Source organism: Chelonia mydas, chromosome 5, assembly GCF_015237465.2.
Source record: "Chelonia mydas isolate rCheMyd1 chromosome 5, rCheMyd1.pri.v2, whole genome shotgun sequence".
Lineage (NCBI taxonomy): Eukaryota > Metazoa > Chordata > Testudines > Cheloniidae > Chelonia > Chelonia mydas.
Window position 1 is genome coordinate 43,522,200 of NC_051245.2, and position 26,890 is coordinate 43,549,089.

Consider the following 26,890-nt stretch of genomic DNA (forward strand, 5'->3'; position numbering starts at 1 on the left):
TAGATGAGAGAAGATGGAGAGCAATTTTATCACAGACCAGAACTTCGTTGTGCTAGGTGCTGTACAAACCGAACAGACAGACATTCCCTGCCCCCAAAGAGCTTACAATCCAAGTTTAAGGCAAAAGACAACAGCGGATAAAGGCAGATAGGAAGTACAAGGAAACAGTGAGTCAGTATTGGTCAGCAGGATAGGTAGTGGTCTCAGCAGCATAACCATTGCCAAGTTTTCTGTAGGCCTCATGGCAAGGTAGGGTTTCAAGGCTGGTTTTAAAGGAGGATAATGAGTTAGTTTTGCAGATGTTTATGGTAAGCTCTTCCCAAGCATGGGGGCAGCGTGGGAGAAAGGATGAAGGTGCTTGCTTTTTTAGTACATGGGATGAGGCTCTGCATTTCTGGACATGTGGAAGGGTAGATCCCAGCAGCGCCAGTAAGGCCAAAGTGACCGATTATAAGGGTACTGGTCCAATTACAGTTCTTCTGTCCACAGCCAGTCACATATCAGTGCCCAGTACAGAATGTTCCCACAGTCCCCTCTAGGTTTCTTTCTGACCCACAAGGGATGATTCCCTAATTGAAATAGGGAAGAAAAAGTGTGGCTTGGAGATGGCAAAGAGGAGTACATTTCTGGGAATGGCAGTGCCACTGGATGCCATTCCAGTGCCAGAGCGTCCACTGTCACTATCTGTGCTGATGATGATGTAAGAGGGATTAGAGTTCCTTGAAGGGGTCTCTCTGTGCTGGGAAGGTCTTGCTGGTTGGTATCGACCCCAGCACCAGAGCAAGTATCTGCAGGAAGGTCAAACACAAGCATAACAGTCTCTTGTACCTTTTTCAAAATCTGTACTTTGCTCCCAGCTCTCGACATCAATGAGGGTTTTGACAACTTGTTGTGAGGAATGTTCCTCCTCCTTGCAGGATAAGCCTGCTGCATGCTCAGAGGTGTTTGTGCATCTGGTACAACTCTGTCAGCCAGAGCTTTGAGAAGTGGACAACGCTTATGTTGGATCTCTTAGTCCCAGAGTCAGTGTTGAAACAGTATCAAGGCTGTTGAAGCAAAAGGACCAATGCCTGGATGGTTTGTGTCAGAGAGTTTGGCAACAGTACAAATGGTCTGGGTGTCTTTTGCAAAGACTACTTCTCCCCACTGGAATGAAGGTTATGGTGCCTGGTTACAGGGAGGCACTTGCCATGGATAGGCCCCACAACTCTGGGTTGGTGGATTTCTCTTCCCCAGGTTAAGACATAACTTTCATGGATTGCTCAAGTAAATGTAATTTGAGCCTGATGTCTCTCAGTTTTTGAGTGCAAGACGAGAAGATGCAGCAGGAAAAAAAAAAAAAACCACCACACTTGCTGGGGACTTCCCTTTCCCTGAAGCAGAAAAGACATCTGCTGAGCCCATCAATTAAGAGCATATGACCATCACATGAAAGATAGGGTTTAAACCCTGTGGGTTTAGAGTCTGTCATGACGACAGTTGGTGCAAAATGCCTTGCCCTATTGTACAGGGCGCATATGAGGCATGTACCCATTTTTTTTTTAAACATCTAAGTCAAAGATAATGAGAAGTGAAGAAGAGTTTCTTCACAAAACAAAGTTTGAGCTCAAGATGTGTAACGGGTTGAACATTTGCCAGGTTCCATTTTTCTGCCACAGACAGTAAGAGGCAACTGAGGGAGGGTTGCAGACACTCTGTCCTTTATGTCTTGGTATGGGAACATGAGATGGCACAGGGGGCATGTGAAGCACCAACAGATACTACTGTTCAAAAGATTCTGAGCTTGTGTATGTGAGGCACATTCACATCTACAGTGGGATCCACACTCAAAGAAATCATGAATTAATTCTTGACAACAGTTAAACACTTAAATGGTGAAAACATCTTGAATTTTTTCCCCTTTGAATTTTATCCTGCAATGAAGTAACTATTAACCAGAGCTGTTTGGGAATTTTTTCCTAAGATATCGTTTCTTTGGAAAAATGCTAATTTTTGCAGTACTGCACCAGCAACTACACTTTTGGTAGGAAAGATGCCTCAGGTCAAAACTAGAAACCACCCCAGCACCTCAGAATAGCCCAGCGGTTAAGGCCCTCACCTGGGAAGTCTGATGTACAGGTTCAAGTTTCTGCTCTGTCTGATTTGGAGCATGGGCTTAAACATGGGTCTTCTACATCCAAGGCGAATCTTCTAGCTCACAGGCTATTTACTACTCTCATAGTGGATGACTCACTCTCTCCTGTTTGACCTGTTCCACTTTGCATAAATAAGTAAATATTCAATAGATCAGAGATAGAGTTCGATTCTCTGTCTCTGTAGTTAGAATATTCACCTGGAATGACTTGAACCTGAATATCCACTTCCCAGGTCTGCCCCCTAACCACAGGAACAGTAGCTATTCTGGGGTGGGAGCTCTCACTGATTTTTCACAAAAGATTTCAAAAGGTCTCCGATATGTCCCAATGTAGAACTGGAAATTTTTCAAAATCTCAAAAATATTTGCAGGATGAGAAAAGGTTCTTGCACAGATCTACTATTAACTAAGGCTTTTAAGAAACAAAACGTTGTGTACATGATAACGTGATGTGGTGCTGTTATTTATTCACATCATAAAAACGCAACAGCTTTCCAGTTGTGAAAATTGCTTAAGGCCAGGAAGGAGATAAGCTGACATTACCACTGTGCTAGCTGACAAGATCTATGATCTGACTACAGCACATGTCACAAATAAGAAGCATGATTTTATGGGACTACTCAAGTGCAAAGTACATGTTTAAGAACTTTACTGTATCAGGCCTAAGAAAGGACGTTAATTTAAGGTACTTGCCTGACTTTATCCCTGAACTTCACTATTGGCACTTTTGCTCGAATCAGCTGAGGTCTCTCAATGTAGTTTGCTGAAAGGGAGGAAAAATATATTCAGTGAAGTGTCATGCAAGATGCTGACCGTAAGAAAACTGGATCCTAAAGTAGTCGTCAGCTTGTTCACAATTAGTAAATAGGAGCTGACTAGTGAATTTAGGTAAAGTGGTTTAATGAAGTCCAGTATGAACTTTTGCAGTAAACCTAGAACTACTAGCTAAAATACAATCTAGGCAATTATAAGAAAAAATTAAAGTTAACTTACTTCTACTGTGAAAAAACCATTGGTGGAAGGTTTTTCAATGGGACATGAGATAAGCAGATTAATCCTAAACAGACCAATTCTTCAAATGCTACATTGAATAGTCCTTGCTCAGATGAAAAGGACCATTGAAGTCAATGAAACCGCTTATATTAGTGCTACTTACTTTAAGGAGGTACAAAACCAGACCCAAAACTTGGAAGCCAGGCCCACAGTCTGCTGATACACAGCAAAACAGACTAGCACTGAGCTGTGGGTGTGACATGTAACTAGCCTGTCTAATTTTTAATCATTTCCCTTAGTACTTAGGATTTTTTAATTCTACATTTCGTTAGATTAGTACTTTGATTTTGTCTTAATGCAAGAATTATATCTTCATTATACATACATACTGTACTTAAAACTCTCTACAGGAACTGTTAATTTGGTTAATTGACTCTGTTCTAAGAAAAATGTTCCCTAGCATTCTAACAATATAGAAGACAAGTTATTGTCATTTTTGTAATTAGTACAACTCTTTCCCTCAAAGGGGAGGAGGGAGGATGGACCACACGTGCACTTTGTTTTTTGGGAGCTAGGACGTATCTTCCCAGAGGCATATCTCACTCAGCGATAATCAAGAGAGACGGGGAGAGAAAAGCTGAGTCCAAAGGAGCTTAACCATTATGGAGAACCATCAGAGAACAGAACTTTTAACAGTCTTCACTATGTTAGCAAAATTTGGGACCACTTGAACTTTGCATGCTTTCTGTATCAGACACATAACATTTTATTTTCCCTTTTCACTACTATAAATTAAACCAGAAGTAGAACGTGTAAGGAAAATAAAGGGAAGAACATTTTGTTCTTACCTTTAAGACCACCTTAAATTAACTTACTCCTCACTATAATACTATTTTGTTTTTCTCTCAGGGTTGTGAATATAGATTAAGCAGTTTCTCATCATGTTTACAATCAGGTTCTCACTAACCTAAAGATGTAAGGTTTGGGTTGCAAGCACTATAGGGGAATATTAGTTTATTAAAAACAATCTTCCCAGTGAAATTTAAAAAGTCATGTCTATCTGATTTTAGAATTTGCAAAGGCCTTTCTAACTACTGTACCACTTATCCCTTCTGATAAGATACTGTATATTATATGATATTTTTATCTCACATGATTGGAATCTAGACAACACACACATATATAGGTAACTTGAATGAAATATCCATTTTCCCTCCAGAATTACAAACACTGTTACCAATTGTCTGATACTTACAAAGTTTAGTACAGAAGAGTTTTTGGACTAAGCTGAGTATATGCCTTGCTTCAGTCTTCTGATTTACCTGAAATATGAAATTTAAAATACAGAACATAAATACGTGACCCTCTTTCCCTACTTAGACAATATTTACAGTGAATGGAAAAAATCTGACCTGAGCATGTAAAAACCTATCAGCATTCAGGAAGTTTATCAAAGCCTTCATAATATTTTCTTTAGCACCAGCTAAAACATTTCATATGGAGTACTGCTTATCATGCATCATAGTCACACCATAGAATGACTGTGAAAGGAAGCCAACCCATATCTGAAGAAACTGAAGTTTTGCATCATTCACTTGAACTTGTGTTACCTAAAAAAATACTCCAGAATCCTCTACTTAAGACTTAGTTTTACGATTCCTTTTCTCTGAACTTAATACAGTTCCCTGTATTTAGTTTCCTCTCACTATATGTAGTAAAGTATAACAAGTACATTTTACTGATGATATATTGCATACGGTTTCTTACCGTGGCAACTCAGTAAAATTACTGAGTCTCTATTCCCTCTTAAAAAGTTCATTCTCTGTTTTTCTCAATAGGATTTTGTATCACTGGGAAGTTCATCTTTGCCTTCTCATAATAATGCAAATGGCTGTCACCACTATATGTAACCTGGACTTTAAGTCATTTTCCCCTTTGAGAACTTTTCTCCTATTGAAGTAAAGTACGTTTATTGAAAAATCTAAGATGTGGAAGGTATAGCTATATTCGCTATCTGCCTTACTTGATGTGGCAACTAAGAAAAAAATACTCCCGTTTTTTTTTAAAGGCACAAGACTGATAGTTCTAATAAGTAAGAGCACAGAACTGAGAAACAGGATACTTGGGTTGTATTCCCAGCTGTGTCACAGATTTTCCAGTGTGACCTTGGGCAACTAACCTTATCCCTCTGTGTTTCAGTTCCGTCTATTCGTAAAATTAAGATAAACAACTACTTTACAGGGCTGTTGCATGAAGCTATATTAAGATCTGTAAAGAATTCTGAGAGCCACAAATCAAAGCTCCAGCAATGTGAAATACAGGTGTTAAATAGAAGGTTTTGACACCGCCTGTATACCTCTCAATTTCTTACATGGGTGGATTCCAAAAACAGACTTAATCCACCAAACCAAAAACCACATTTTTCAAGGTAATATCTTAAAAGGGACAATTTTCTTTATTACAGAGTTCACTGTGTGAACAGTCTACCCATTTTAACATGTTTTTTAAGCAACTTACCGGCTCCTCTTTAACCACCAGGCACAGGTCACCATCACTGCTACGAGTACCAAATCCATTCAATGAGGATCCAACCAAGAAGAGTCTGCTCTCTGTAGCAACAGAGCCATAGTACCAAGCTTGAGGATTTTTCTTAGCTTGAACAAAATCATATATCTGAAACCTAAATATTCAAATATGTACTAAAAGCCAGAAACAACATACGTGGAAAAATTCGCTGAATTTCCTTCTGGAGTTCCGTTCGGCAGAGCTCTTTTTTGTTCAAGTCGCAGGTTTGTTGCTGACATGCTTGAAACAATTCCAGAACCTGTTGACTTAACTTAACACCCCCCACAAAAAAAAACCTTTTATAATGGATGATAAGTTATTCTTTCCCGTGAAAAAGACAAAATACATCATAATTAAGAGGCAATAAAATACATATAATATGCATGTCTATATTTGTTTCCAAAGTCTATTCACTCTTAGAGTCTTATCCAACTAAAATTCACCTTAATCACCCACACAAGACTGGTTTGGCCAACATGTGGAGAGAGGCTGTCCACAGCAGGCCAATTTCCATCTTCAGCCAGGCAATATCTGCAACCTTCCAAGCAAAGAGCAGCCCTAAAGATTACAAATATTCTCTACTGACTCATAACTTCAAAGTTCCTATTTGTTTATCAATGTCAGGAAAAACACAAATATTAAAAAAACTATTTTGAAGACAGTTTGCATGAGAGGAAAAATCAAGACACTAGCTGTCTGGCTGAAAAATTCTGGTTTTGTTTGGAAATAAGCATCAGTTTCTCTTGATCTACTGTACAGCTATGCATTATAATAATAATCGTCGTCTTGAGGTAAATGCTTTCACAGTAGTATAACAAGACCTGTCTCAATACATTCTTGACCTTATTAAAAATGAAAATCCTAACATGGGACTTCCCTGTTCTTTGTTACATAATAAGTCTTTCAATTTCAAAAGAAAACGCTGCAGCAGGCTTTGTTCTTATTTTGTGGCTCTGATACCATTATATGCAGAGATGGTGCTAGCCCATTGGGGGCCCTAGGCAGGAATATTTTTGCCATCCCCTCCACCAAATACATACAGTACTGAAAAGTGAATAGGTTGCACCCTTGAGCTGCTCGGGACCCGAAGCAATTGCTTAGTCTGCTTATGCCTACCACCGGCTTTGATTATATCCGCTATGCCCCTCCTCCCACACATCCTATAAGATGCAGGATAAAGCAAAAAAAAAAAAAAAAAAAAAAAAGAGCTTTTTCCTCCCTTACACATCCCCAGAAATGGAATGATAAATTCTCCCTCACCTCCTCCCGGTTTGGGCAGAGAGGCTTCTCTACAGCTCTCTCATTACACTACAGAGGGAGCCATCTCCCACGCTACTGGTCTCTTTACTTATTAGTCCTATCTCTGCTGTTTCACATGTGATGCAACAAATGGAGACCCCTATGATTTGCACTCTGCCTGACCCAGTTATGCAGATTTCATGACATCCACATGTAGGAAGAAAACAGGGAGGTAGCATTGAGCTAAAGACATTCTCTGCCCCTTGCAAGAAGGCACCAGCAGCTGTGTTTGTTAAACCCAGCAGCAGATGTTGCCATAAAACCCCCAAAAAAACTTTTCCTGGCAGCCTGAGAGACAAGAGTCTCCCTACCAGCTGGAGAACAGACTTAAAGTAGTTAATGTTTGTAAGTGTTCCGTAAAAGCATCATGCAAGTGACAAGTACACCTCTACCCCGATATAACGCAGTCCTCGGAAGCCAAAAAAATCTTACCATGTTATAGGTGAAACCGCGTTATATCGAACTTGCTTTGGCCTCGAGCATTGCCGTTAATAGTCACTTCCCGCTCCCTGACTGACCCCTCAGAACCCCCGACCCATCCAACCCCCCCAACTCCTTGTCCCCTGACTACCCCATCCAGAGACCCCCCCGTCCCTAATCACCCCCAGAACCCCACCCCCTACCCAACCCCTTCCTCTGACTGCCCCGACCCCTATCCACACCGCTGCCCCCTGACAGGCCCCCTGGGACTCCCACACCCTATCCAATGCCTCCGTTCCCCCTCCCCTGACCGCCCTGCCCCCAGAACCTCCGAACCATCCAACCCACCTGGTCTCTGTGCCCTGACCGCCCCCTAGACCCTCTGCCCTTTATCCAACTCCTTGGCCCCGGCCCGGCACCCTTAACACGCCGCTCAGAGCAGTGCGTCGGAGCCAGATACGCTGATCCGCCAGAGCACACAGCCCTGCCTCCTAAAGTGCTGCTTTACAGTGTTGTATCCGAATTCGTGTTATATCGGGTCATGTTATATCGGTGTAGAGGTATAGTAGTATAACTAGCTCATTTAAATTTGTTAATAGATTATAGAAGATTAGAGTTGGAAGAGACCTCAGGAGGTTTTCTAGTCCAACCCCCTGCTCAAAGCAGGACCAAGCCCAGCTGAATCATCCCAGCCAGGGTTTTGTCAAGCCAGGCCTTAAAAACCTCTAAGGATGGAGATTCTACCACCTCCCTAGGTAACCCTTTTTAAAACAGAATGGTGTCTTACCTTTAATACTTAAGAAAATAGCATTAAATGTTTTCTTTATACTCTTTTCACATAAACGATACAATCTGAACATCTCACAAGAAGAAAGTAAAACTCAGGCCTGTGCTAGCATTACCTTATCTTTGGCCACAGGGAGCGTGGTTTCTATAGGGTCTGGAAATGGAGAATCTCGCAAAGGTGGAACACATCCAGTCAAATCTGGTATGTAATGTGCATGAAACAATGGTGAAGGAATTGATCCTGGGAATGAGTATCTGCGTTCTTCTGGTAAAGGCACTGTTTGGTTAACTAGAGTTGACTCACAATGAGGTGAATGAAACCGCTGACGTTTGACATTATAAGGAACATTTTGTTCACTTAGCCTCCTGCAAAAAACAAAGACAGTATCCCTCCAGTTTGTATTTTAAACATGTACCAACATCCAATAATGAATTACTTAAAGAAGTGCCTGAAGTACGAATACTAACAGTTAATTACAGTGAATATTTCAGCAAAACAAAGTTTTTTTAAAAAACAAGAGGCACGCCCATCCTAGATATTAAGTAAATCAAAATCTTGAATGGATAACATAAGAGAATGGATAACCGCTGAAGTGCAGTCAACTCTGAAGTGCAATGCACCACCAGCTGCTTAATGGCACAATTTACATTATACAACAGTAAAACGAATACCATCGCCAACTGAAACTAAATGGTGAATTCGGTTAGGCAGAAATATAACTAACCAAGCTGAAGTCTGGTCAGGCTATTTTTACGAAAAGTAACCTAAACTTTTTTTCTGAAATACTCACTACTGAAAAGTGTGTTTTTGTAAATTACATGCACATTGGTGCAGTGAAAAGTTGTGTCCAGTGTGTATACCCAGTGACGAAATTGATAAATTCAGGGGTGGGAAGGGGAAAAAGAGAGAAACTTACCACAATAGCCATTCAAAATGTAGAATTTGTCTGTGTAGGTTTAGATTGTACAGACAGTAAAATGTGTAATCTGGGCAAAAAAGAACCACTATTCATTTGGCAAATATTTATAGTTTAATGCATTCAGCAATGTGGCTCAAAGTTAACGTCTCCGTTTCAAACACAAACTTAATATAATTGAGCATGATGTCATTAGTTTTAGAAATCTAAATATACTTTATTACGTGATGTTGTGGTCTTACATTGGTCTTGGCATTTCAAACTCCTATCGTGACAAAGCTGTGTTAGATACTTTCAAACAGCTATCGTACAGAAGAGGATGCTTTAGTTTTGTATACAAAGAAAACATGAATATAAAAGAAAAGTATATTTATTCTTTACAAAAATGCACCATGAATGAACTTTTTTTAAAAAAAATAAACCTGTTTAAAATTACAATTTGAAATTTGAGAAACTGATTGGAAATTTAAAAAAAAAAACAGAAATACTTGATTTCCTCTTCCAATCTATGAGTAAAAATCAGGAGGGAGAGGATGAGATACGAATTCTAAAAACAAAGGACACGGGAACAGATTTTCAAAGATATTTAGACACCTACGGATGCAGATGGTTACCAATGGGATTTTCAAAAGGTCTTTATCTGCATTTTTAGACACCTAAATATCTTTGCTTCTGGTCACCATGGTCAGATTTCCATCTGTCAATTTGTTAGCTACAGTTAATACTTCCTTTGTTTAATAAATAATCAGTTTTAAATACAAAAACATGTTTTGATAACATTGTGTTTCCTTATGTATCCTATTTTTGCACATTTACTTGAATTCCAGTTTCCATCTAAATCCAGCTTGACACAAAACTGACCAAAACCCAGTTTCCATCTGGAATTTCCCTTTCAGAAAAACCTAAGACAACTGAGAGGGACACAAAGCTAAATGTAAGTTTATTTATTTATTGGAGAATAGCCGCAACTTGCTTACAAAATTCCAAAAAGCAAGACTCTTACGTATGTGTGTGTGTGTGTGTATAAATAAATAAAAGTTATAAAGGCTAAATTTAATTAATAATGTACTTCAAACAAACTCTAAGATGCAGAGGCAAACAAGCTGCAAACTTCCTGTTTTCTATGTCACAGAAACATCTCCATAAAATGTACACTGAAAAAGCAGATCTACTCAACTTGAATTTTTACTTCCTCATAATTTTTATCAAGTTATTGACACTAATCTACCTCAAGTTAAACACGCGTGTGTGTTTGTTTATACAGAATCAGGGCCCTGATTTGCAGGTCAGATGGCGGAGGGACCACTAGTCATTGAAAAGGAAATAAAAGAGCAGTATATGCCAAGCACTTTTCTACTACAGCTAATATTGTCACAAGCAGGTATAGGAATGCTTAAAAATGCTGCTACGCATGTACTTGGACCTACTTCATCAGAAACTTCTTATTCAATATTCCTGATTCTAGAAAATTTTAAATAAAAATTGCAAATCGATCTCGCCATCAAGTCTCTCAGAAAACCACCTTTTTGTGCATTACAAGCATAAGTAATTATATACTAACAAATACTTACTTCCTGCCTCGGAATAATGTGGGGGCAGCTGATGTAGGTCCTGAGCTGCCATTTCCATATGTCAACGGCTGTGGCGAAACAGCTGGAATAGTTGAAAGGTTCCCACTCAAGAGAGCTCTAGAAAGACTGCAGTCCATAATTATTATTCAGATTATAACTGAGGGTTTGGGATTTTTTTTACACTTTTCAACCAAAAAAATTCAGCAGAAACCCCCAACTATTTCTTAGAAGCAGTATGTCCATTCTTTACATTTGAAAGGAGAAGGAGGAGAATACTTTTCACAGGATGAAGTTGACTAGAATAAGAAAATGAGGTAGTCACTGTGCAGAGTACAAATATAAAAGGAACTTTGCAAACTCACTCAAAAACAACACTTAGTGTTAACATGAGTTTCTCAAGAGAACATTCATGCTTTAAAACTTAACCCTAGCCAAATGTTCCTTTCCTTTATTCATCTCCTCCCTTGACTTTCCACCTGCACCCCCACACATTCTCAATTTAAGATCCTCAAAGACCCACAGTATTACTAGCTCCCACTGCTGTGATGCATCACGTATTGCGCTGGTGTGTATTTCATCCACCACTGAAGAGTAATTGAATATGCAGGCCACCAAGAGAGGTAATGTAAATCCATGTTAAAAATGTATCAATTTCTAAACAAAATTAAAATATTTTACGTGCCATAAAGCCTAATATATTGGAAAAAAAAATATACCCTTCAGTGATAAACAGAAATTACTTTCCTTCAAAGGAAGATAAATTTTGGGCCTGATTTGACAGTGACATCTGTTAATTCTCCGAGTATTATCTTCGTTTGATTCCTCCAGGGGTGAAAGTAAAATGTGTCACTTACCAATACTGGGGTGGGGCAGCTTTGCCCCTCAGAAGGGGCAGGGCCCCGGGCAGAAGGGGTTGGGGGGGGGGAGCCTTCCCAGCTAGCCCGCCCACGCCACCCAGGGCTCCAGCGGCAATTTAAAGAGCCCGGGGCTCCGGCCGCAGGGTAGCTGCTCCTTCCCCCTGCCCCCGCACCTCCCAGTCAGCGGCCCCGGGGGGGGGAGTACTGCCCCAACAGCACTTTAAAGTCACTGCCCCTTTTGCGTCCCCCCTCTCCGCATCGGTGGCCCTGGCAGTAGGGAGCCAGCAGGGCTGCCAACATGGAGGCGCAAAAGGAGCAACCATGTTAAAGCACTGCCGCGGCAGCATTTTAAAGTCAATGGTACAGGCGGCCACTTTTTACCAGTATGCTGTACTGGCCCGTACCGGCTTACTTTCACCCCTGGATTCCTCCCTCTAACAGAGATCAGTTTAAAAAAAATAAAAGCACAGGCCTTTCGGGAATCATTTCCCACTTTGAAATTCTACTGTACTTACGCTGCATTCTGAAAGTTGAACCGAGCATCAACAATTTGCTGATGAGAGAGAAGAGTGGGAGGTATGTTCAGAGGAAGCTCATTGAAGAAATTATTGTGCTGCTGATGTTTTGGAAGAAAGGGTGGACGACCCAAGTTGGAGGAATTTGGGAACATGCTCTTCTTCACTGAAAGTGAACATGTAGTCTTCTACCTAGATCAACATTTTAAAAAATCCTGAAATTAGGCACTTAACAAAATACTAATTATGTACTTCTTTTCAAGTCACGCATTGATTTAACTATTTTACCACTGAACAACTAGAATAATCAAACAGATTTCTAGAAGTCACCTTAGATTTTCTCAGCCTTATCCTATAGGTATTTTAACACCTCTGAGAAGGCACTGTGTAAAACAAAATCATTTTAATTACTAGTTACCTTGATTTAGAAAATTCTTTTAAAGGGAAATTTTAATTCCCCATATTTCGTTTTTGTTAAAAATGTTTTACAAAACCTAAAGGTAGGCGTTTCCACCGTCTTGTTGAAAACTGATTTCCATGTAAACAGTCTACTTGGAGTTAAACATTTCCAGGCCATACTCCAAAAGAAACAAAATAGCACCCAGTTACTAGATAAGAACCAAAAGGTGCAACTGACCATAAAACAAAACTAATATATTATCATCCTCAAGATGAATAATATGCAAAAAGTAAGCAGCCAACGTTAATGGTGAAATGTAATATAGAGTTTTAAAATGATTTCAGTTTCCACAATATAACTGAGTCTAACGGAACTATTCACATGCATAAAGTTACTCATATGCACGTTTACAGGATAGAGTTCTAAGGCAGATGCTCTCAAACTGTGATCCACTAATTAGGTGCCTGGACCCTGGAGAAGATGCACATGTAAGGGGATGTGGTGGCCTTCGGGGGGGGGAATAGAGGGTAGGTGGGAGGGGGTAGTGGGGTGAGAAGAGGGGGTAGGGGGAATTAGGGACACGCAGGGCTGCGGCCGCCAGAGAAAGAGGCGACTTTCCCCAGCTCCAGGGCTGCAGCTGCCGGGGAGAGACGGCCCTCCTTCCCAGCCTCAGCTCTGTGGCTGCTGTGACACTCCTCCTTCCCAGACCCAGCTCCGGGGCTGCCACAGGAGAGAAGAGAGGGCACATCCATCACATTAGAAAGACTCCTGATCTTAAAATACGAGTTGTGTGCTTTTATTTGTAGAACAAAAAATCGTTAATTATTAAGGGCTTTTATCCAAAGCACTTTACAATAGTTAGCTAACGGTACAAACAACATTTGGAAAAATCATGAAGTGGTCTGCCGAGACCCTCTGCAATTTTCAAGTGGTCTGTGGAAAAAAAAGTTTGAGAACCACTGTTCTAAGGCAATAGTAGTAAAAGTTTGACTTTTTTTTTTTTAAATTACACATTGCTTCAGCTGACTGTGACAAACATTTGTGAGTCTGTTACAATTTACCTAACCCACTATTTTAATCTGCCACCATGTAGGAAAATGCCAGAAAGTATCATTTAAATCATATACGTTGTATAGAATCAGAAAAATCAGATTGATTAAAAGAGAAAAAAAACAGACATCATAATTCTGTGTCTAATTTGTCTCAAAAATGAAGTTGTTAATGCACTACAGAAATTCCTGAGCATTTTTTCTTAAACTCAACTTATGTTATAAACAAGTTTCCTTTCTTAAGTTACGAACACTGCCTCAGAAGAATTTTCAAATCCAGTTTGCTCATCACTGCTGTTTACTTTTCCCATTTCTCCTTGCTGCAGTGAAAGCCAGAGAGTTTTTTCAATTTTCTTTATAGTCAGTTTCACATTCAGGGACTTAAACCCAAACACAAATCTTAATCACATAAGTAGCCCCGCTGGCTGCAAGAGTTAAGACTGTGCATAGGGATGTTTGTATAAACAACCTTTTTCATTGGAATGCCTAAAAATAATTTGAAAATAAAGTGAGATATTTCCACATTTTTAGGTTGTCAACTTGATTTTATAAACACTACCCCACAAAAAAAAAGAAAAAAAAAAAAAAAGAAAAAAGAGTGCCATCCACAACACTGATATGCTCATGCTAAAAAGAAAGTTAAACCATTAAGGAACTCAGCGGGAATTTCCCAATTGCTTAAGAAAAGAGAAACCACATATCATAGAAGAAAAAAAAAACTGATCCATTCTCACTTCCAGCACCAGATATAGCAACAACTGCATCACACATCACACGCAGTTTTCAGCATCCCCTAAAACTTATATCCCCTCATATGCACTAAATCCTTGTGTATTCCATGACTCCTGCAGCAACAAAACCCCTGAAGTGAGTACATCCTTTACAAGAGAACTGATTCATAATCCAAACTTTCTTTTAAAAATGGTTGTAAAGAACCATGAACCAAATATAAATCAATGTACCAGTTAGCTTCCTGAATCAGAATACAACCTAAACCCATGGCTCAGAGATATGAACTGCTCAGTTTATGCAAATGGTGATAATTATCAGTAAGCTTGAAAATGACGTTAATATTTAAATTAATTTTTATCACTGATTATCCTGGTAGAAACATTTAGGTAAGGGCTTGTCTTAACGGGAAAATTTACCAGCATTATCATACCGCTACATACAGTGCCACATGGGTAATTATACCAATATAAATACAGCAGCATGGTAATGCTGGTAGATTTCCCCATACAGACGAGTCCTAACATGCATAGCTGACAAACCTAAAATGGCATCCACTTGGCTTGAAGGGGCAAGTAGAGACACTACAGAGAATCAGAGAAGCTGAGGAATTCTGGGACAGCCAGATTCAGGAAACATCAGTACTCCAGATTCAAGGAGCTGGCCACCAAGGAGTCGAGAGAGACAGAGAGAGAATCAGAGAAAAGATCTGGCAGTTTGTAACCACCAGAGGCAAAAGGTCACAGCAGCATTCTATACAGCTGGAGCTAGATGAGGATGGGCAGGCTGAGGCCACCAGAAAGACAAGGATCAAGAGGAATTCCACAAAGCTAGAAGTTTCCAATTGATACCAGGTCCTCAGTGTGGAAACGGTGGAAAAGACCTCTCAAGATCCAGCTGTTCCAAAGGAGCGGAGAGATATACAGGACACACCTGTGAATGACAGCTCAGCCCAATCTGTAAGAAAATCAAGCTTGTCCACAAAGAGCTCTCCCGCTATCCAGGTGAGGGACAAACAGGCTCAGCCCAGCATCCAAGTGTGGAGAGGCTTACTGTGGTGAGAATCCAGGTGTGAGGTGAGAGGGTTCTGTGCGGGGCAATCTGGGTGCAGGCAGCTCATTGGGGGGGTTCCATCTACAGGGGGAATGGGACTCTGCAGGGGGGTCCAGGTGAAGGTGGTTGGGGTTAAGCAGAGGGACTGTGAGGGGATGAGGCTTGGCAGGGGGCTCTGTGGGGAGTTCCAGGGGGAGCCCAGGTGCTGGGGGAATGGGGTTTGGTGGGGTGGAGTTCCAGGTGCAGCTGATTGGGGCTCAGTGGGGTAAGGGGCTCGTTGGGGTGGAGGTTCGAGTGCACAGGGCTCTGCGGGGGATGGTCTGGGTGCAGGAGTGGGAGTCTTGATGCAGGAGGGAGGGGCTTTCCAGGGGGTCCAGGTGCAGAGAAGGGGGGCTCAGCAGGGAGAGAGGTCTGAATGTAGGGGTCCTCTGGATGCAGGAGGTGAGGCTCGATGGGGTGAAGATTCAGGGTGCTCGGTGGAGGCGTTCTGGGTCCACCTTCTGTGAGAAAAGGGACCTGTAAAGTTTGGATGGCCTCAAGCTCAGCAGAAGGGGGACCAATCTTCTCAGGGGCTGGCTGGCTAGAGTAGTCAGGAGGTAGTTAAACTAATAACAAAAGAGGAGGGTAAAAAGAGGGAAGGTCTGAGCACTCCGCACAAAATCAAGACGTTGAGAACAAAATTAATCATGAACCAAAGGACATGAAGAGAAGAAATTCTTTAATTGCCTATGCACAAATGCTAGGAGCCTGGGTAACAAACAAGAGGGAATTGCTCATTTGTGAGCATAAATTTGCTCTTGTTGGTATAATTGAAATCTGGTGGGATGATTTTTAACCTTCAGTAAAGGGAATTAATGGTTAAAACCTATTTAGGAAGGATCAAGTGGCCAAAAGGGGAGTGGGAGTGGTGCTCTATGTAAAAAATGGCATTACTTGTTTCCAAGTCACTGATAACTCAGAAGAAAATGATCTTGAATGCTTATGGATCAATGTCCTAACACATAAAACACACAACGGGGCATTAGGGGCTGCTACAGAACTTCAACACACACTAGGGAACCAGATAACTAGCTCCTTATGTATTTACAGAAAAAAAGCACTGATAATGGGGGACTTCAGTCTGGGTGACTCATGCTGCCAGTACCAAAACATCTTTGGAATTTCTAAGTATTGTAGATGACAACTTCCTGGCTCAGAAATTGTTTCATCCAAGATGGGGGAATTCTATATTAGACCTCATCTTGACAGATAATGAAGAAATGATCACAGAATTTAAAATTAATGGTAACTTAGGTACAAGTGATCATAACTTGGTCACATTTATAATGTGCAAGCAGAATAAAGTCCAGACCAGTAATATATATATATTTGGTGCTTTAAAAGGGCTAATTTCACAAAGCTGAATACAATTATGAGCCAAATCAGCTGGGAGGAAGAATTATCATTCACATATTTAGGAATACTTTACTAGATGCCCCAAAAGCCACGATTGAGGAATAAGGCCATCTTGGTTAAAAAACTGACTTGGTTTAGAGGGAAAGTGAAAACAGCCATAAAAAATAAATATATATAACAACTAGAAGAAAAGAGAAGCTGATAGTTCTGAATATAAACCAGATGCTAGGACTTTTAGAAAATGGATAAGGGAAGCAAAGGGACACAAGAAGAAACCCATTGCCAGCAAAGTTAGGATGATAAAGAGTTTTAAAAGTATATTGGGAACAAAAGGAATTCTAACAATGATATTGGTCAATTATTAAATGGAAATGGTAGAATTACCAATAATGCAGAAAAAGCAGAAATGTTCAATAGATATTGCTGTTTTGTATTTGGGAAAAAAAGAGAGATGTAGTCATATCACATAACTCTCTTTACATTCTGTCATTATCTCAGGAGGATGTTAAATGGCAGATACTAAAGTTGGACATTTTTTAAATCAGCAGGTCCAGAAAACATCCAATAGTTTTAAAAGAATTGGATGAGGAGTTTATAGGACTGTTAATGTTGATCTTAAAGAAATCTTGGACACCAGGGAAGTTCCAGAAGATTGGAAGAAAGCTAATGCAATGCCAATATTTTGAAAGGGTAAACAGAAGGACCAGGTAATTATAGGCCTGTCAGTCCAACATCGATCCTAGGTAAGATAATGGAGCAGCTGATCTTGGACTTGATTAATAAAGAATTAAAGAAAACTAATATAATTAATGCCAATCAATATGGGATTATGGAAAATAGATCCTGTCAAAATAACTTGATATCTATTTTAGATGAGATTACAAACTAGGTTAATAAAGGTAATAGTGTTGACATAATATACTTAGACTTCTGCAAGGCGCTTGACTTGGTACCACATGAAATTTGATTAATTTTATATCTACCTAGTTTTTTTTGGTTGGTTGGTTTTTTTAACATGGCACACATTAAATGGATTAAAAACTGACTCACTGACAGGTCTCAAAATGTATTTGTAAACAGGGAATCATCATCCATCAAGTGTGTTGTTAATAGGACCATACAGGGATTAGTTCTTGGCCCTACACTATGTAAGATTTTTATTAATGACCTGGAAGAAAACATGAAATCGTCACTGATAAAGTTCATAGCTAACACAAAAATTGAAGGAGTAGTAAATAACTAAGAGGACAGGTCACTGATATAGAGCGATCTGGATCGCTTGGTAAGCTGGGCGCAAGCAAACAATATGTGTTTTCATAGGGCTAATGTAAACATACGTCTAGGAACAAAGAATGCAGGTCGTGCTTACAGTTTGGGGGGATGCTTTCCTGGGATGCAATGACTCTGAAAAAGATTTGGGGGCCATGGTGAATAACCAGCTGAACATAAGCTCCTGCGGCAATGCTATGGCCAAAAGATCCACAATGAAATCCTTGGATCCTTCCCCCCGCGTGGTGTAAATTTTTTAACAGTGAGAGTAATTAACCATTGCAACAACTTACCAAGTGTCACTGAGGATTTTTAAATCAAAATTGGATATTGTTCTAAAAGATCTGGTCTCGGAATTATTTTGGGGAAATTCTATGGCTTGTGTTGTACATGAGGTCAGACCAGATAATCACAATGGTCTCTTCTTGCCTGAAATCTATAAATCTATTATAAACATCTTACCAGGTGCCACAAGTCCCAGCTATCCCCTACCCAGCTGCCCCAAAATCCTCTAATTTCTCTTCAACAACTTCTCCAACTCAGTTCTGTACTGCCAATACAAATATCTTTCGCATAATAAAAACTAAAAATGTAGGGACAACATAAGATACATTGAATAATATATAAAAATAAATGGAACAGGGGCTATTGGATTCAGCCCATTATTCAGTTCATGTTTAAGTCACTAAAAACAGTTATTTCATTAAATATAGAATTTATCATCATTTATCACTTTTTCATCAGTGCTCTGCAGAATTGTGGAAACATTTTGCAAACCTTAGGTTACACTACATACCCACCTTTGTGTTTCCATGCTCATCAACAACTGCACCAATAAACACACCACATGCTTCCAACCCCGTGGAGTCCCACCTGCATTTGCAGTGTGCTGTGGCCTAATGCCTCCAGATCCCAGCATGCATACCACACATATGCCTCCAGTGCCCTGCACCTGGTGCCCAAGCCCCCAGCTCTGTACTACACTACAACACCCCCCCACACACACACATCCCTTAAGTGTTCTGTACTCTAGTGCCACGAGCACATCCCCTCACATTTGCCAGCCCCCAAACCACAGAACAGTACCTTTGCCCAAGCCATACATCCTAGCTCTGTACCCCACACACCTCCAGGGCCCAAGCCCCCTGCTCTGTACCCCACACACCTCCAGGGCCCAAGTCCCCAGCTCTGTACTCCACGCATCTCCGCATTCATGTCCAGTGCCCTAGGCAGCCATAGTTCTGTACCCCACACATCTCCCGGCACACGCCTTCAGTGCCCTAGGCCCCAGCTCTGTACGCCACACATTTTATGCAAAGTAAGCTGTCATGGGATAAGAGGGAAAGTCCTCTGATGGATCAGAAACTGACTAAAAGATTGGAAACAAAGGGTAGGAATAAATGGCCAGTTTTCAGAATGCAGAGAGATAAATAGTGGTGTACCCAAGGGGTCTGTGCTGGGACCAGTACTGTTCAACATATTCATAAATGATCTGGCAAAAGTGGTAAACAGGGAGGTGGCAAAATTTGCAGATGATACAGAACTACTCAAGACAATTTAGCCCAAAGCAGACTGCGAAGAGCTACAAAGAGATGTCACAGAACTGGATGACTGAGCAACAAAACCGCAGATGAAATCCAATGTTGATAAATGCAACACTTTGGAAAACATAATCCCAACTATACATATAAAGTCATGGGGGTCTAAATTAATTGTTACCACGCAAGAAAGAGATCTTGCAGTCATTGTGGATAGTTCTCTGAAAACATCCACTCAATGTGCAGTGGCAGTAAAAAAAGCTAACAACGTTGGGAATCATTAGGAAAGGGAACGATAATAAGACAGAAAAATCATATTGCCTCTATACAAATCCATGAGTGCAGATGTGGTCACCCCATCTCAAAAAAAAAAAGAGATATTGGAATTGGAAAAGGTATGGTAAAGGACAATAAAAATGATTAGGGGTAGGGATATGATAAAGGCCCATAAAATCATGACTGATGTGGAGAAAGTAAATAAGGTAGTGTTACTTACACCTTCTCATAACACAAGAACTAAGGGTCATCTAATGAAATCAATAGGTAGCAGATATAAAACAAACAAAGGAAGTATTTTTTTTCACCCAACGTTCAGTCAACCTGTGGAACTCCTTGCCAAAGGACATTGTGAAAGCCAAGACTATAAAAGGGTTAAAAAAAAAAAAAGAACTAGACAAGTTCATGGAGATTAGGCCCATCAATGGCTATTAGCCAGGATAGACAAAGATGCAAAACCATGCTCGGAAGTCTTCCTAGCCTCTGTTTGCCAGAAGCTGGGAATGGGCGACAGGGGATGGATCACTTGATGATTCCCTGTTCATCCCCTCTGGGGCACCTGGCTCTGGCCACTGTCAGAAGACAGGATACTAGGCTAGACGGACTTTTCGTCTGACCCACTATGGCCGTTCTGATCCCCCCCACCCCACCCCACCCCACCCAACCCAACCCACCCCACCACCTCCAGCGCCAAAGCTCCAAGCTCCCAGCTCTGTACCCCCGGCGCAATAGCTCTGTCCCAGCAGCAAGCGGGGGAGGGGGGGGGGAGGAGCGCGGGGCCCCGGCCCCTCCCCTGGGTCCTGAGCAGCGATTCACCCGCGGCTACCCCCGGCAGAGGACCCCGCGGCAGGCGCCCGGGCCGGGACACTTACTCCAGTCCGAGGGCAGGGACTGGCAGTGGAGGAGCCGGGGCCTCGCCAGCCCCGCATAGGACGCAGCGCCGTGCCGGCCCCGGGCGGTCAGCGGCGGACGGTTCGCTCTGCTTTCCGCCGGCAGGGGTTCGCCGGAAGTCAACCGGGCCAGGGGCTACCCAGCTGAGAGCCGCCCTCTGACCCGGATCCAGAAAGCGCCGGCACGACGTAAGCGCTCTGCCCCTCCCGTCCCTGGCCTCAGGCGGGTCACCGTGCGCATGCGCAGCACCCCCTCTCGTGCACAAGAGCCGTGGCTGCATCGTTTTTTTCTGTTCCCTGCCCGTGGGCGCCGGGACGAGCGAGCCTTTTAGCGGCCGCCCCCGCCCTGGGATGAACTTTCTGGGAGCGGGCACAGCCCTCCCCGCTCCTGCTGCAGCGGCGTGAGCCTCCTGGAGCCTGCGGGGCGAGCTCAGCCGCTAGGCGGCGCTGCGGCAATGGGTTTAATGGTCTGCTGCATCATGATCACTTAGGTCCCGGCGTTGCCACTTACCCTTGGGGCACACAGAGATTGTGCTTCAAGAGGTGAGGCGGCCCCCGCGCCGGCTGAAATGATCCCGCCGCGGCGGCTGGACGCTGTAGGGCAGAGGCCTGGGCGGTGGAATTGGCAAAGAGGGCTCGGGAACAGCTCCTTGCTGCTAACCCTGTCCTGTAGGAATAGGTTAATCTGTTGGCAGGTTGCCCTTGGACTGTCGCTGCGCTAAAAACGAGGCTGTTTTCCTCATTTCCTCAAGTCTGAACACTTTCTCCCCTTTCCTAATGTCCCTTCCCCTGGGAAGGGCTTCATCTGAGGCTGCTCGGCGCGTGTACAGACTCTTGAGGATGGGATGAGAAGAGCTGGTCGTTTAGGGCCCAGTACCTAGAATTGGAAAGTATAAACACAGCACTAGAGAGAGCTTGTGTTTTGAACTCACGGATGGATTGGCACTGAAAAACTTTGCAGACTAAGGCTTGGTCTACACTACAGAGTTAGATTGGCCTAAGGCAGCTTATGTCAACCTAAACTTTGTAACGGTCTATGCTGCTAAATTGCTCCCGCTGATGTAAATCGCACACTACCGGGGGGATAAAAATCAATGATTTTTTTTTAAATAAAAAAAAATCTGATTTTTTTTTTTATTTAAATTGGATTTTTTTGATAACATACTTTTTGAGGAAAAACATATCTAAAGATAGTTTTAATTAAGATACATCATAGCTCAAAGATATCTCATCATGGAATAGGGATTATAAATTCTAATTGTATCGTATGAATATCGTGAAAAAATAGATGACAGTGCTTGTCCCTTTTGGGTTTTTTTATGCATGTAATTTAACTCTGTCATTGCATATTTCTCTTTTTAAGATCTCACTCAGTTCCTTCCAAATTTAAACAGCGTCAGCAATAAAACAAAACCTGCAAATTGTTCAAGGCTACAGAAATAGGCTTCAGGGTACTCAGCATGTGTTCAACACTTCTCTTAAGCCCAATGTTGAGAACTTTGGCTGTGACAGTGCCATCTATTTTTTCACGATTTTGTTCACAAACTGTCATCAGATTAGGCCAGTTCTTAATATAGTGCCCAAAACAGTCCACTACTGAGTTCCATTGCACGTCTTGTGGGAGAATTAGCTTGGTTCCTCCCACTTTTTTCAGAGCAGCTGCTGTAAAGTGGTTGTTACGGAAGTATTTTGCAATTTCAACAACATTAGCCTTTATTTCTGAAACACTGACGTCTTTGGCCAGGAGGTGCATCAAATGAGCACTACAACCGTATGTTGTTAGCCTGGGACTCTCTTCTAAATTTCTTCCCATCTTGGATATATTTGCAGCATTGTCTGTGACCAAGCTGCGTACTAGACATTTAAATTTTTTTTCACAGTTTGTTATAGCTTTTACTGCTACTTGTAAGTATTCAACCGTGTGTGCATTTCCTGATGTATCAATTGTTTCTGCAAGGAAGACATTCCCTTCTTCTGTTGTCACACAAGCACATACAACAGGATCATTGTGGACATCGCTCCACACATCAAGACTCAGGTTAACAATTTCACCCGCTAGAACTTTTGCACACTGCTCAATTTCTCTTTCATACACTTTATCCAGCAATTTGCCTGCGACATCTGCTCTGTTGGGTGGACTGTATCCTGGTCTTAATGACTGAACCATGTTAATGAAGTGTGGGTTCTTAATCATATGGAAAGGAGAGTTTTTGCATAAACAAACCGGGCAATTTTTTCATCAATTACCTCTTTTTTGTAACCTGCTGGTTCTTATCACAAACTTTTTATGGTTGTTTCTGGATGATGGAGATTTTTTTCTTTTTGCTGCAGGTGATATACTGTGGCTATGTGACATACATGATGTGACTGAAACACTATCGTTGGCAGATAACCCTGAAACTATAGAAAATGATGGTGATCTTGAAGGTGGATAGTTTTCAGAATCCTGTATGTTGAGAATGGATTCTCCTAAACAAAATAAGTCAATGCAGTTATTTAATTATTATTACCATATCTCTCATTTAATATTTTTTACTCATTGCATTCACTGACACTCGGTACTACTTTAAAGGTGAAATTGTAAAAGGAAGATCTGCCTATTTCAGCTCTTTTTATTTTTTATTACAACTTCATCTAAAATGATAGTACCATAGAGTAACAACTATATTTTTTGCTCAAACATGAGAATTCAAGAAGGAAGAAAGGCAGTCCTTAAGAAAGAAATATGAAATAAAAAAGTTTACCAACCTGAAGATCCTGCATGTTCAGACATGTTCTTTTCATCATCTTCAACGCAGCTTCCTCCTGAGAAGGAACACTTCTCATGATAAGAAAAGGAGTACTTGTGGCACCTTAGAGACTAACCAATTTATTTGAGCATGAGCTTTCGTGAGCTACAGCTCACTTCATCGGATGTAGCTCACGAAAGCTGATGCTCAAATAAATTGGTTAGTCTCTAAGGTGCCACAAGTACTCCTTTTCTTTTTGCGAATACAGACTAACACGGCTGTTACTCTGAAACTTCTCATGATGTTGTTTTATTCGGGCAACCAGGTCTTGCATTTCTTTGTTGCACTGTTTGCATCTTGCACACTTGCCTGTCTGACCCACAAGTAGAGGAACTCCATTCAAATATTCCCAAACTGGGTCTCTTTTACGGCCTTCTGCCATTATAGATTTTCCCTTCTAGTGAGAGAATGGTATGGTAGATCACAAATCAATAAAGGCAACGCTCAGAAAGACCTCAAGACTTCTGGAATATGCTGCTCAAACGGTTTCACTTTTGTTTCTACTGCCTGTCCCTCCCTTCTCACATTTATCTCCAGATTTCTTCTCCTTGTCCAGATCTATTCCGCTCCCAACAATCTTCTATTCATTGGAACTTTTTGAAACTTTGCACTTTTAGAGAGAGGTAAGGGATTGACTCTGTGTACACAAATTTGCAAAGGGGCAATAGGGTTGAGGTCTGTTATTTCTCACCTCTATATATTATTTATTTATTTAAAACATTTTTGCTGTTAACAAGCATGTTATCTCTGGATACACAAATCCACAGTTTGAGAACTATAAAACTAAGCATCTCTGATGGTATCTTCTAGACTGAACACTGAATCCCAGTGGGTAGATAGAAAGATTAACCTAAATCAGGGGTCGGCAACCTACGGCACGCATGCCAAAGACGGCACGCGAGCCAATTTTTAATGGCACGTTGCTGTCTGCCGGGGACCCCGGCAGACAGCAGCGTGCCATTAAAATCCTGCCTGGCCTGGCCCACTCTTCTGCGCCCCCCGTTCTCTCCTTGCAGGGCAGGCAAGCTTCCCCCTTGCCCCGCCTCTTCCCCCAGAATGCTGGGTTCCTGCCCCTCCTTCTCTCCCTCCCTGCGGCCGATCAGCTAGCGACCCTTGCTACGGAGCGGGAGAGGGAAAAGCGAAGCCACAGCGCACTCGCGCTCTGTGCTCCGGGGACCTTGGGGAAGGGGGTGGAATCAGCATATTCCCTCCAGCCCCCTGCCCTGAGCAGCTCATGGCAGGGGGCTGGGAGAACCCCCACGACCCCAGCCCACACCCCCAACCCTCTACCCTGACCCCTGCACCCCCCTCACACACACCCAGCCCTGTGCCCTGACCCCTGAACCCCCCACACAACCTAGCCCCATACCCTGACCTGTACATCCCCCACAATCCCAGCCCTGACTCCGGCACCCCCCACAAATACCCAGCCCCCCCCAACCCTGACTCCTCCACCCTACTCACACACCCCCAGCCCCCTGCCCTGACTCCTGTACCCCCCACATCCTCACCTCCCACCCTGAGCACCAAACGGGAGCTCCTGCACACACACACCCCCACATTCCCACCTGCACCCCTCGCACCAAATGGGAGCTGCCCAGGTAAGCGCTCCACACCCAAACCTCCTGCCCCAGCCCTGAGCCTCCTCCCTCATTCTAGCTCCTGGCCAGACCCTGCACCCCAACCCCCAGCCTGCTCCTTCACCCCCAGCCCTGTACTCAGCGCACTCCCACCCTCAGCTCAGTGCAAAGAGAGGAAGAGAATGGCTAGAACCAGGGAGAAGGTAGGTACCTACTCTATGTGGACAGGGCTGGGACCCCAGACCGGCAGCGGGGCCGGTAGCCGGGACCCTGGCTGGCAGGAGCTGGCAGACCGACCCCCAGACCGGCAGCGGGCTGAGCCGCTCAGCCCACTGCTGGACTGGGGTCCCAGCCGCCGGCCCCGCACAGCCCACTGTCAATCCGGAGTTCTGGCTGCTGGCCCCTTGCCAGCCGGGGTCCCAGCCACAGGCCCCGCTCAGCCTGCTGCTGACCTAGGTGAACGGAACCCCAGGACAGCAGCGGGCTGAGCGGGCCAGCGGTGTAAGATCAGCATTTTAATTTAATTTTAAATGAAGTTTCTTAAACGTTTTGAAAACCTTGTTTACATACGACAATAGTTTAGTTATATAATATATAGACTTATAGCGAGAGACGTAAAAAATGTTAAAATGTATTATTGGCACGCGAAACCTTAAATTAAAGTGAATAAATGAAGACTCGGCACACCACTTCTGAAAGGTTGCCGACCCCTGACCTAAATAATCTATACAGAAGCCCCTGGAACCTCATAAGGTTGGGTCCCTAATCCATGAACTATTGAAACTCCTTTACAAAACTTTTCTTAAACATTACATGAATATATTGTCCCATACTATAGAATTAGAATTTATAATCCCTATTCGATGATGAGATATCTTTGAGCTACAATGCATCTTAATTAAAACTATCTTTAGATATTTATTTATTTATTTTATTTTATTATTGAGGTTTTTTCGTCAAAAAGCATTTTATAAAAAAAAATCCATTAAAAAAAATCATTGATTTTTATCCACCCTGACCTCACCTGCCTTGTCTCTCTAATATCCTAGGACCAACATGGCTAAAACCACAACTCCTGTCTTCTTCATTCAAATTAATTCACCTTGTTTTAAACCTGCTGCCTATTAATTTCATTTGGTGACCCCTAGTTCTTATGAGAAGGAGTAAATAATGCTTCCTTATCTATTTTCTCCACACCAATCATGATTTTAAAGACTTCAATCATATCCCCCCTTAGTCATTTCTTTTCCTATCTGAAAAGTCCCAGTCTTATTAATCTCTTCTCATAAGGAAGCTGTTCCACACCCGTAATCATTTTTTTGCCCTTTTCCATACCTTTTCCAATTCCAATATATCTTTTTTTGAGATGGGACAACCACATTTGCACTCATGGATTTATATATAGTGATGCTTGCCACTGGTTTTTGACTCCCAACTCTGATTCCAGCTCTAACCCACGGCTTGATTGGAATAAGATGATAGGAGGGGAAAAGAGACTGGGATGCACCATAGGACACCTGCATCATTCAGTGCACAGGGTGGACCGTGCCCTGGGGATAAATCAGAGTTGAGTAGTGAACAAGGCTGTTCACCAACAGAAGTTGGTCCAATAAAAGATATTACCTCATTCACCTTGTCAGTCTCATGGTTAAGGCAGTTGAATGCTGCTTCGGAGAAATGGATTGTATCCCACCCTCTAACACAGAGTTCCTGGGTGATGCGGGGCTAGTTATTTAAACCAGACTTTTCACAGGTTGCCACTAAATTTGTTCCTCATTTTCTGAGTGCCCATCTTGAGACCCTGAGGTCTGATTTGCAGAAGTGCTCAACACTCACAGCTGCAACTGAAGTCAAAGAGAGCTGTG

General features: G+C 42.2%; 1 protein-coding gene across 4 annotated transcripts in view; it reads right to left on the reverse strand.

The window, feature by feature from the left end:
• TENT2 (terminal nucleotidyltransferase 2) overlaps nucleotides 1-20,886 on the reverse strand; it is a 75,683-nt gene extending 54,797 nt beyond the window's left edge. Inside the window, exons 1-8 of one of the 4 annotated variants that reach the window (XM_007066697.4) lie at nucleotides 20,639-20,886; nucleotides 12,058-12,249; nucleotides 10,686-10,811; nucleotides 8,314-8,563; nucleotides 5,849-5,963; nucleotides 5,645-5,736; nucleotides 4,383-4,449; nucleotides 2,828-2,897 (exon numbers count right to left, since the gene is read on the reverse strand). In XM_007066697.4, coding sequence (XP_007066759.1) covers nucleotides 2,828-2,897; nucleotides 4,383-4,449; nucleotides 5,645-5,736; nucleotides 5,849-5,963; nucleotides 8,314-8,563; nucleotides 10,686-10,811; nucleotides 12,058-12,212 — 875 coding nt within the window. In that variant the 5' untranslated portion in view covers nucleotides 12,213-12,249; nucleotides 20,639-20,886. Of the gene's footprint in view, nucleotides 1-2,827; nucleotides 2,898-4,382; nucleotides 4,450-5,644; nucleotides 5,737-5,848; nucleotides 5,964-8,313; nucleotides 8,564-9,114; nucleotides 9,185-10,685; nucleotides 10,812-12,057; nucleotides 12,250-19,986; nucleotides 20,004-20,638 lie in introns of those variants that run through there. The other 3 variants (XM_043546894.1, XM_037902952.2, XM_043546893.1) reach the window with 3 other exon arrangements.
• Between the last annotated feature and the right edge of the window lie 6,004 nt (nucleotides 20,887-26,890).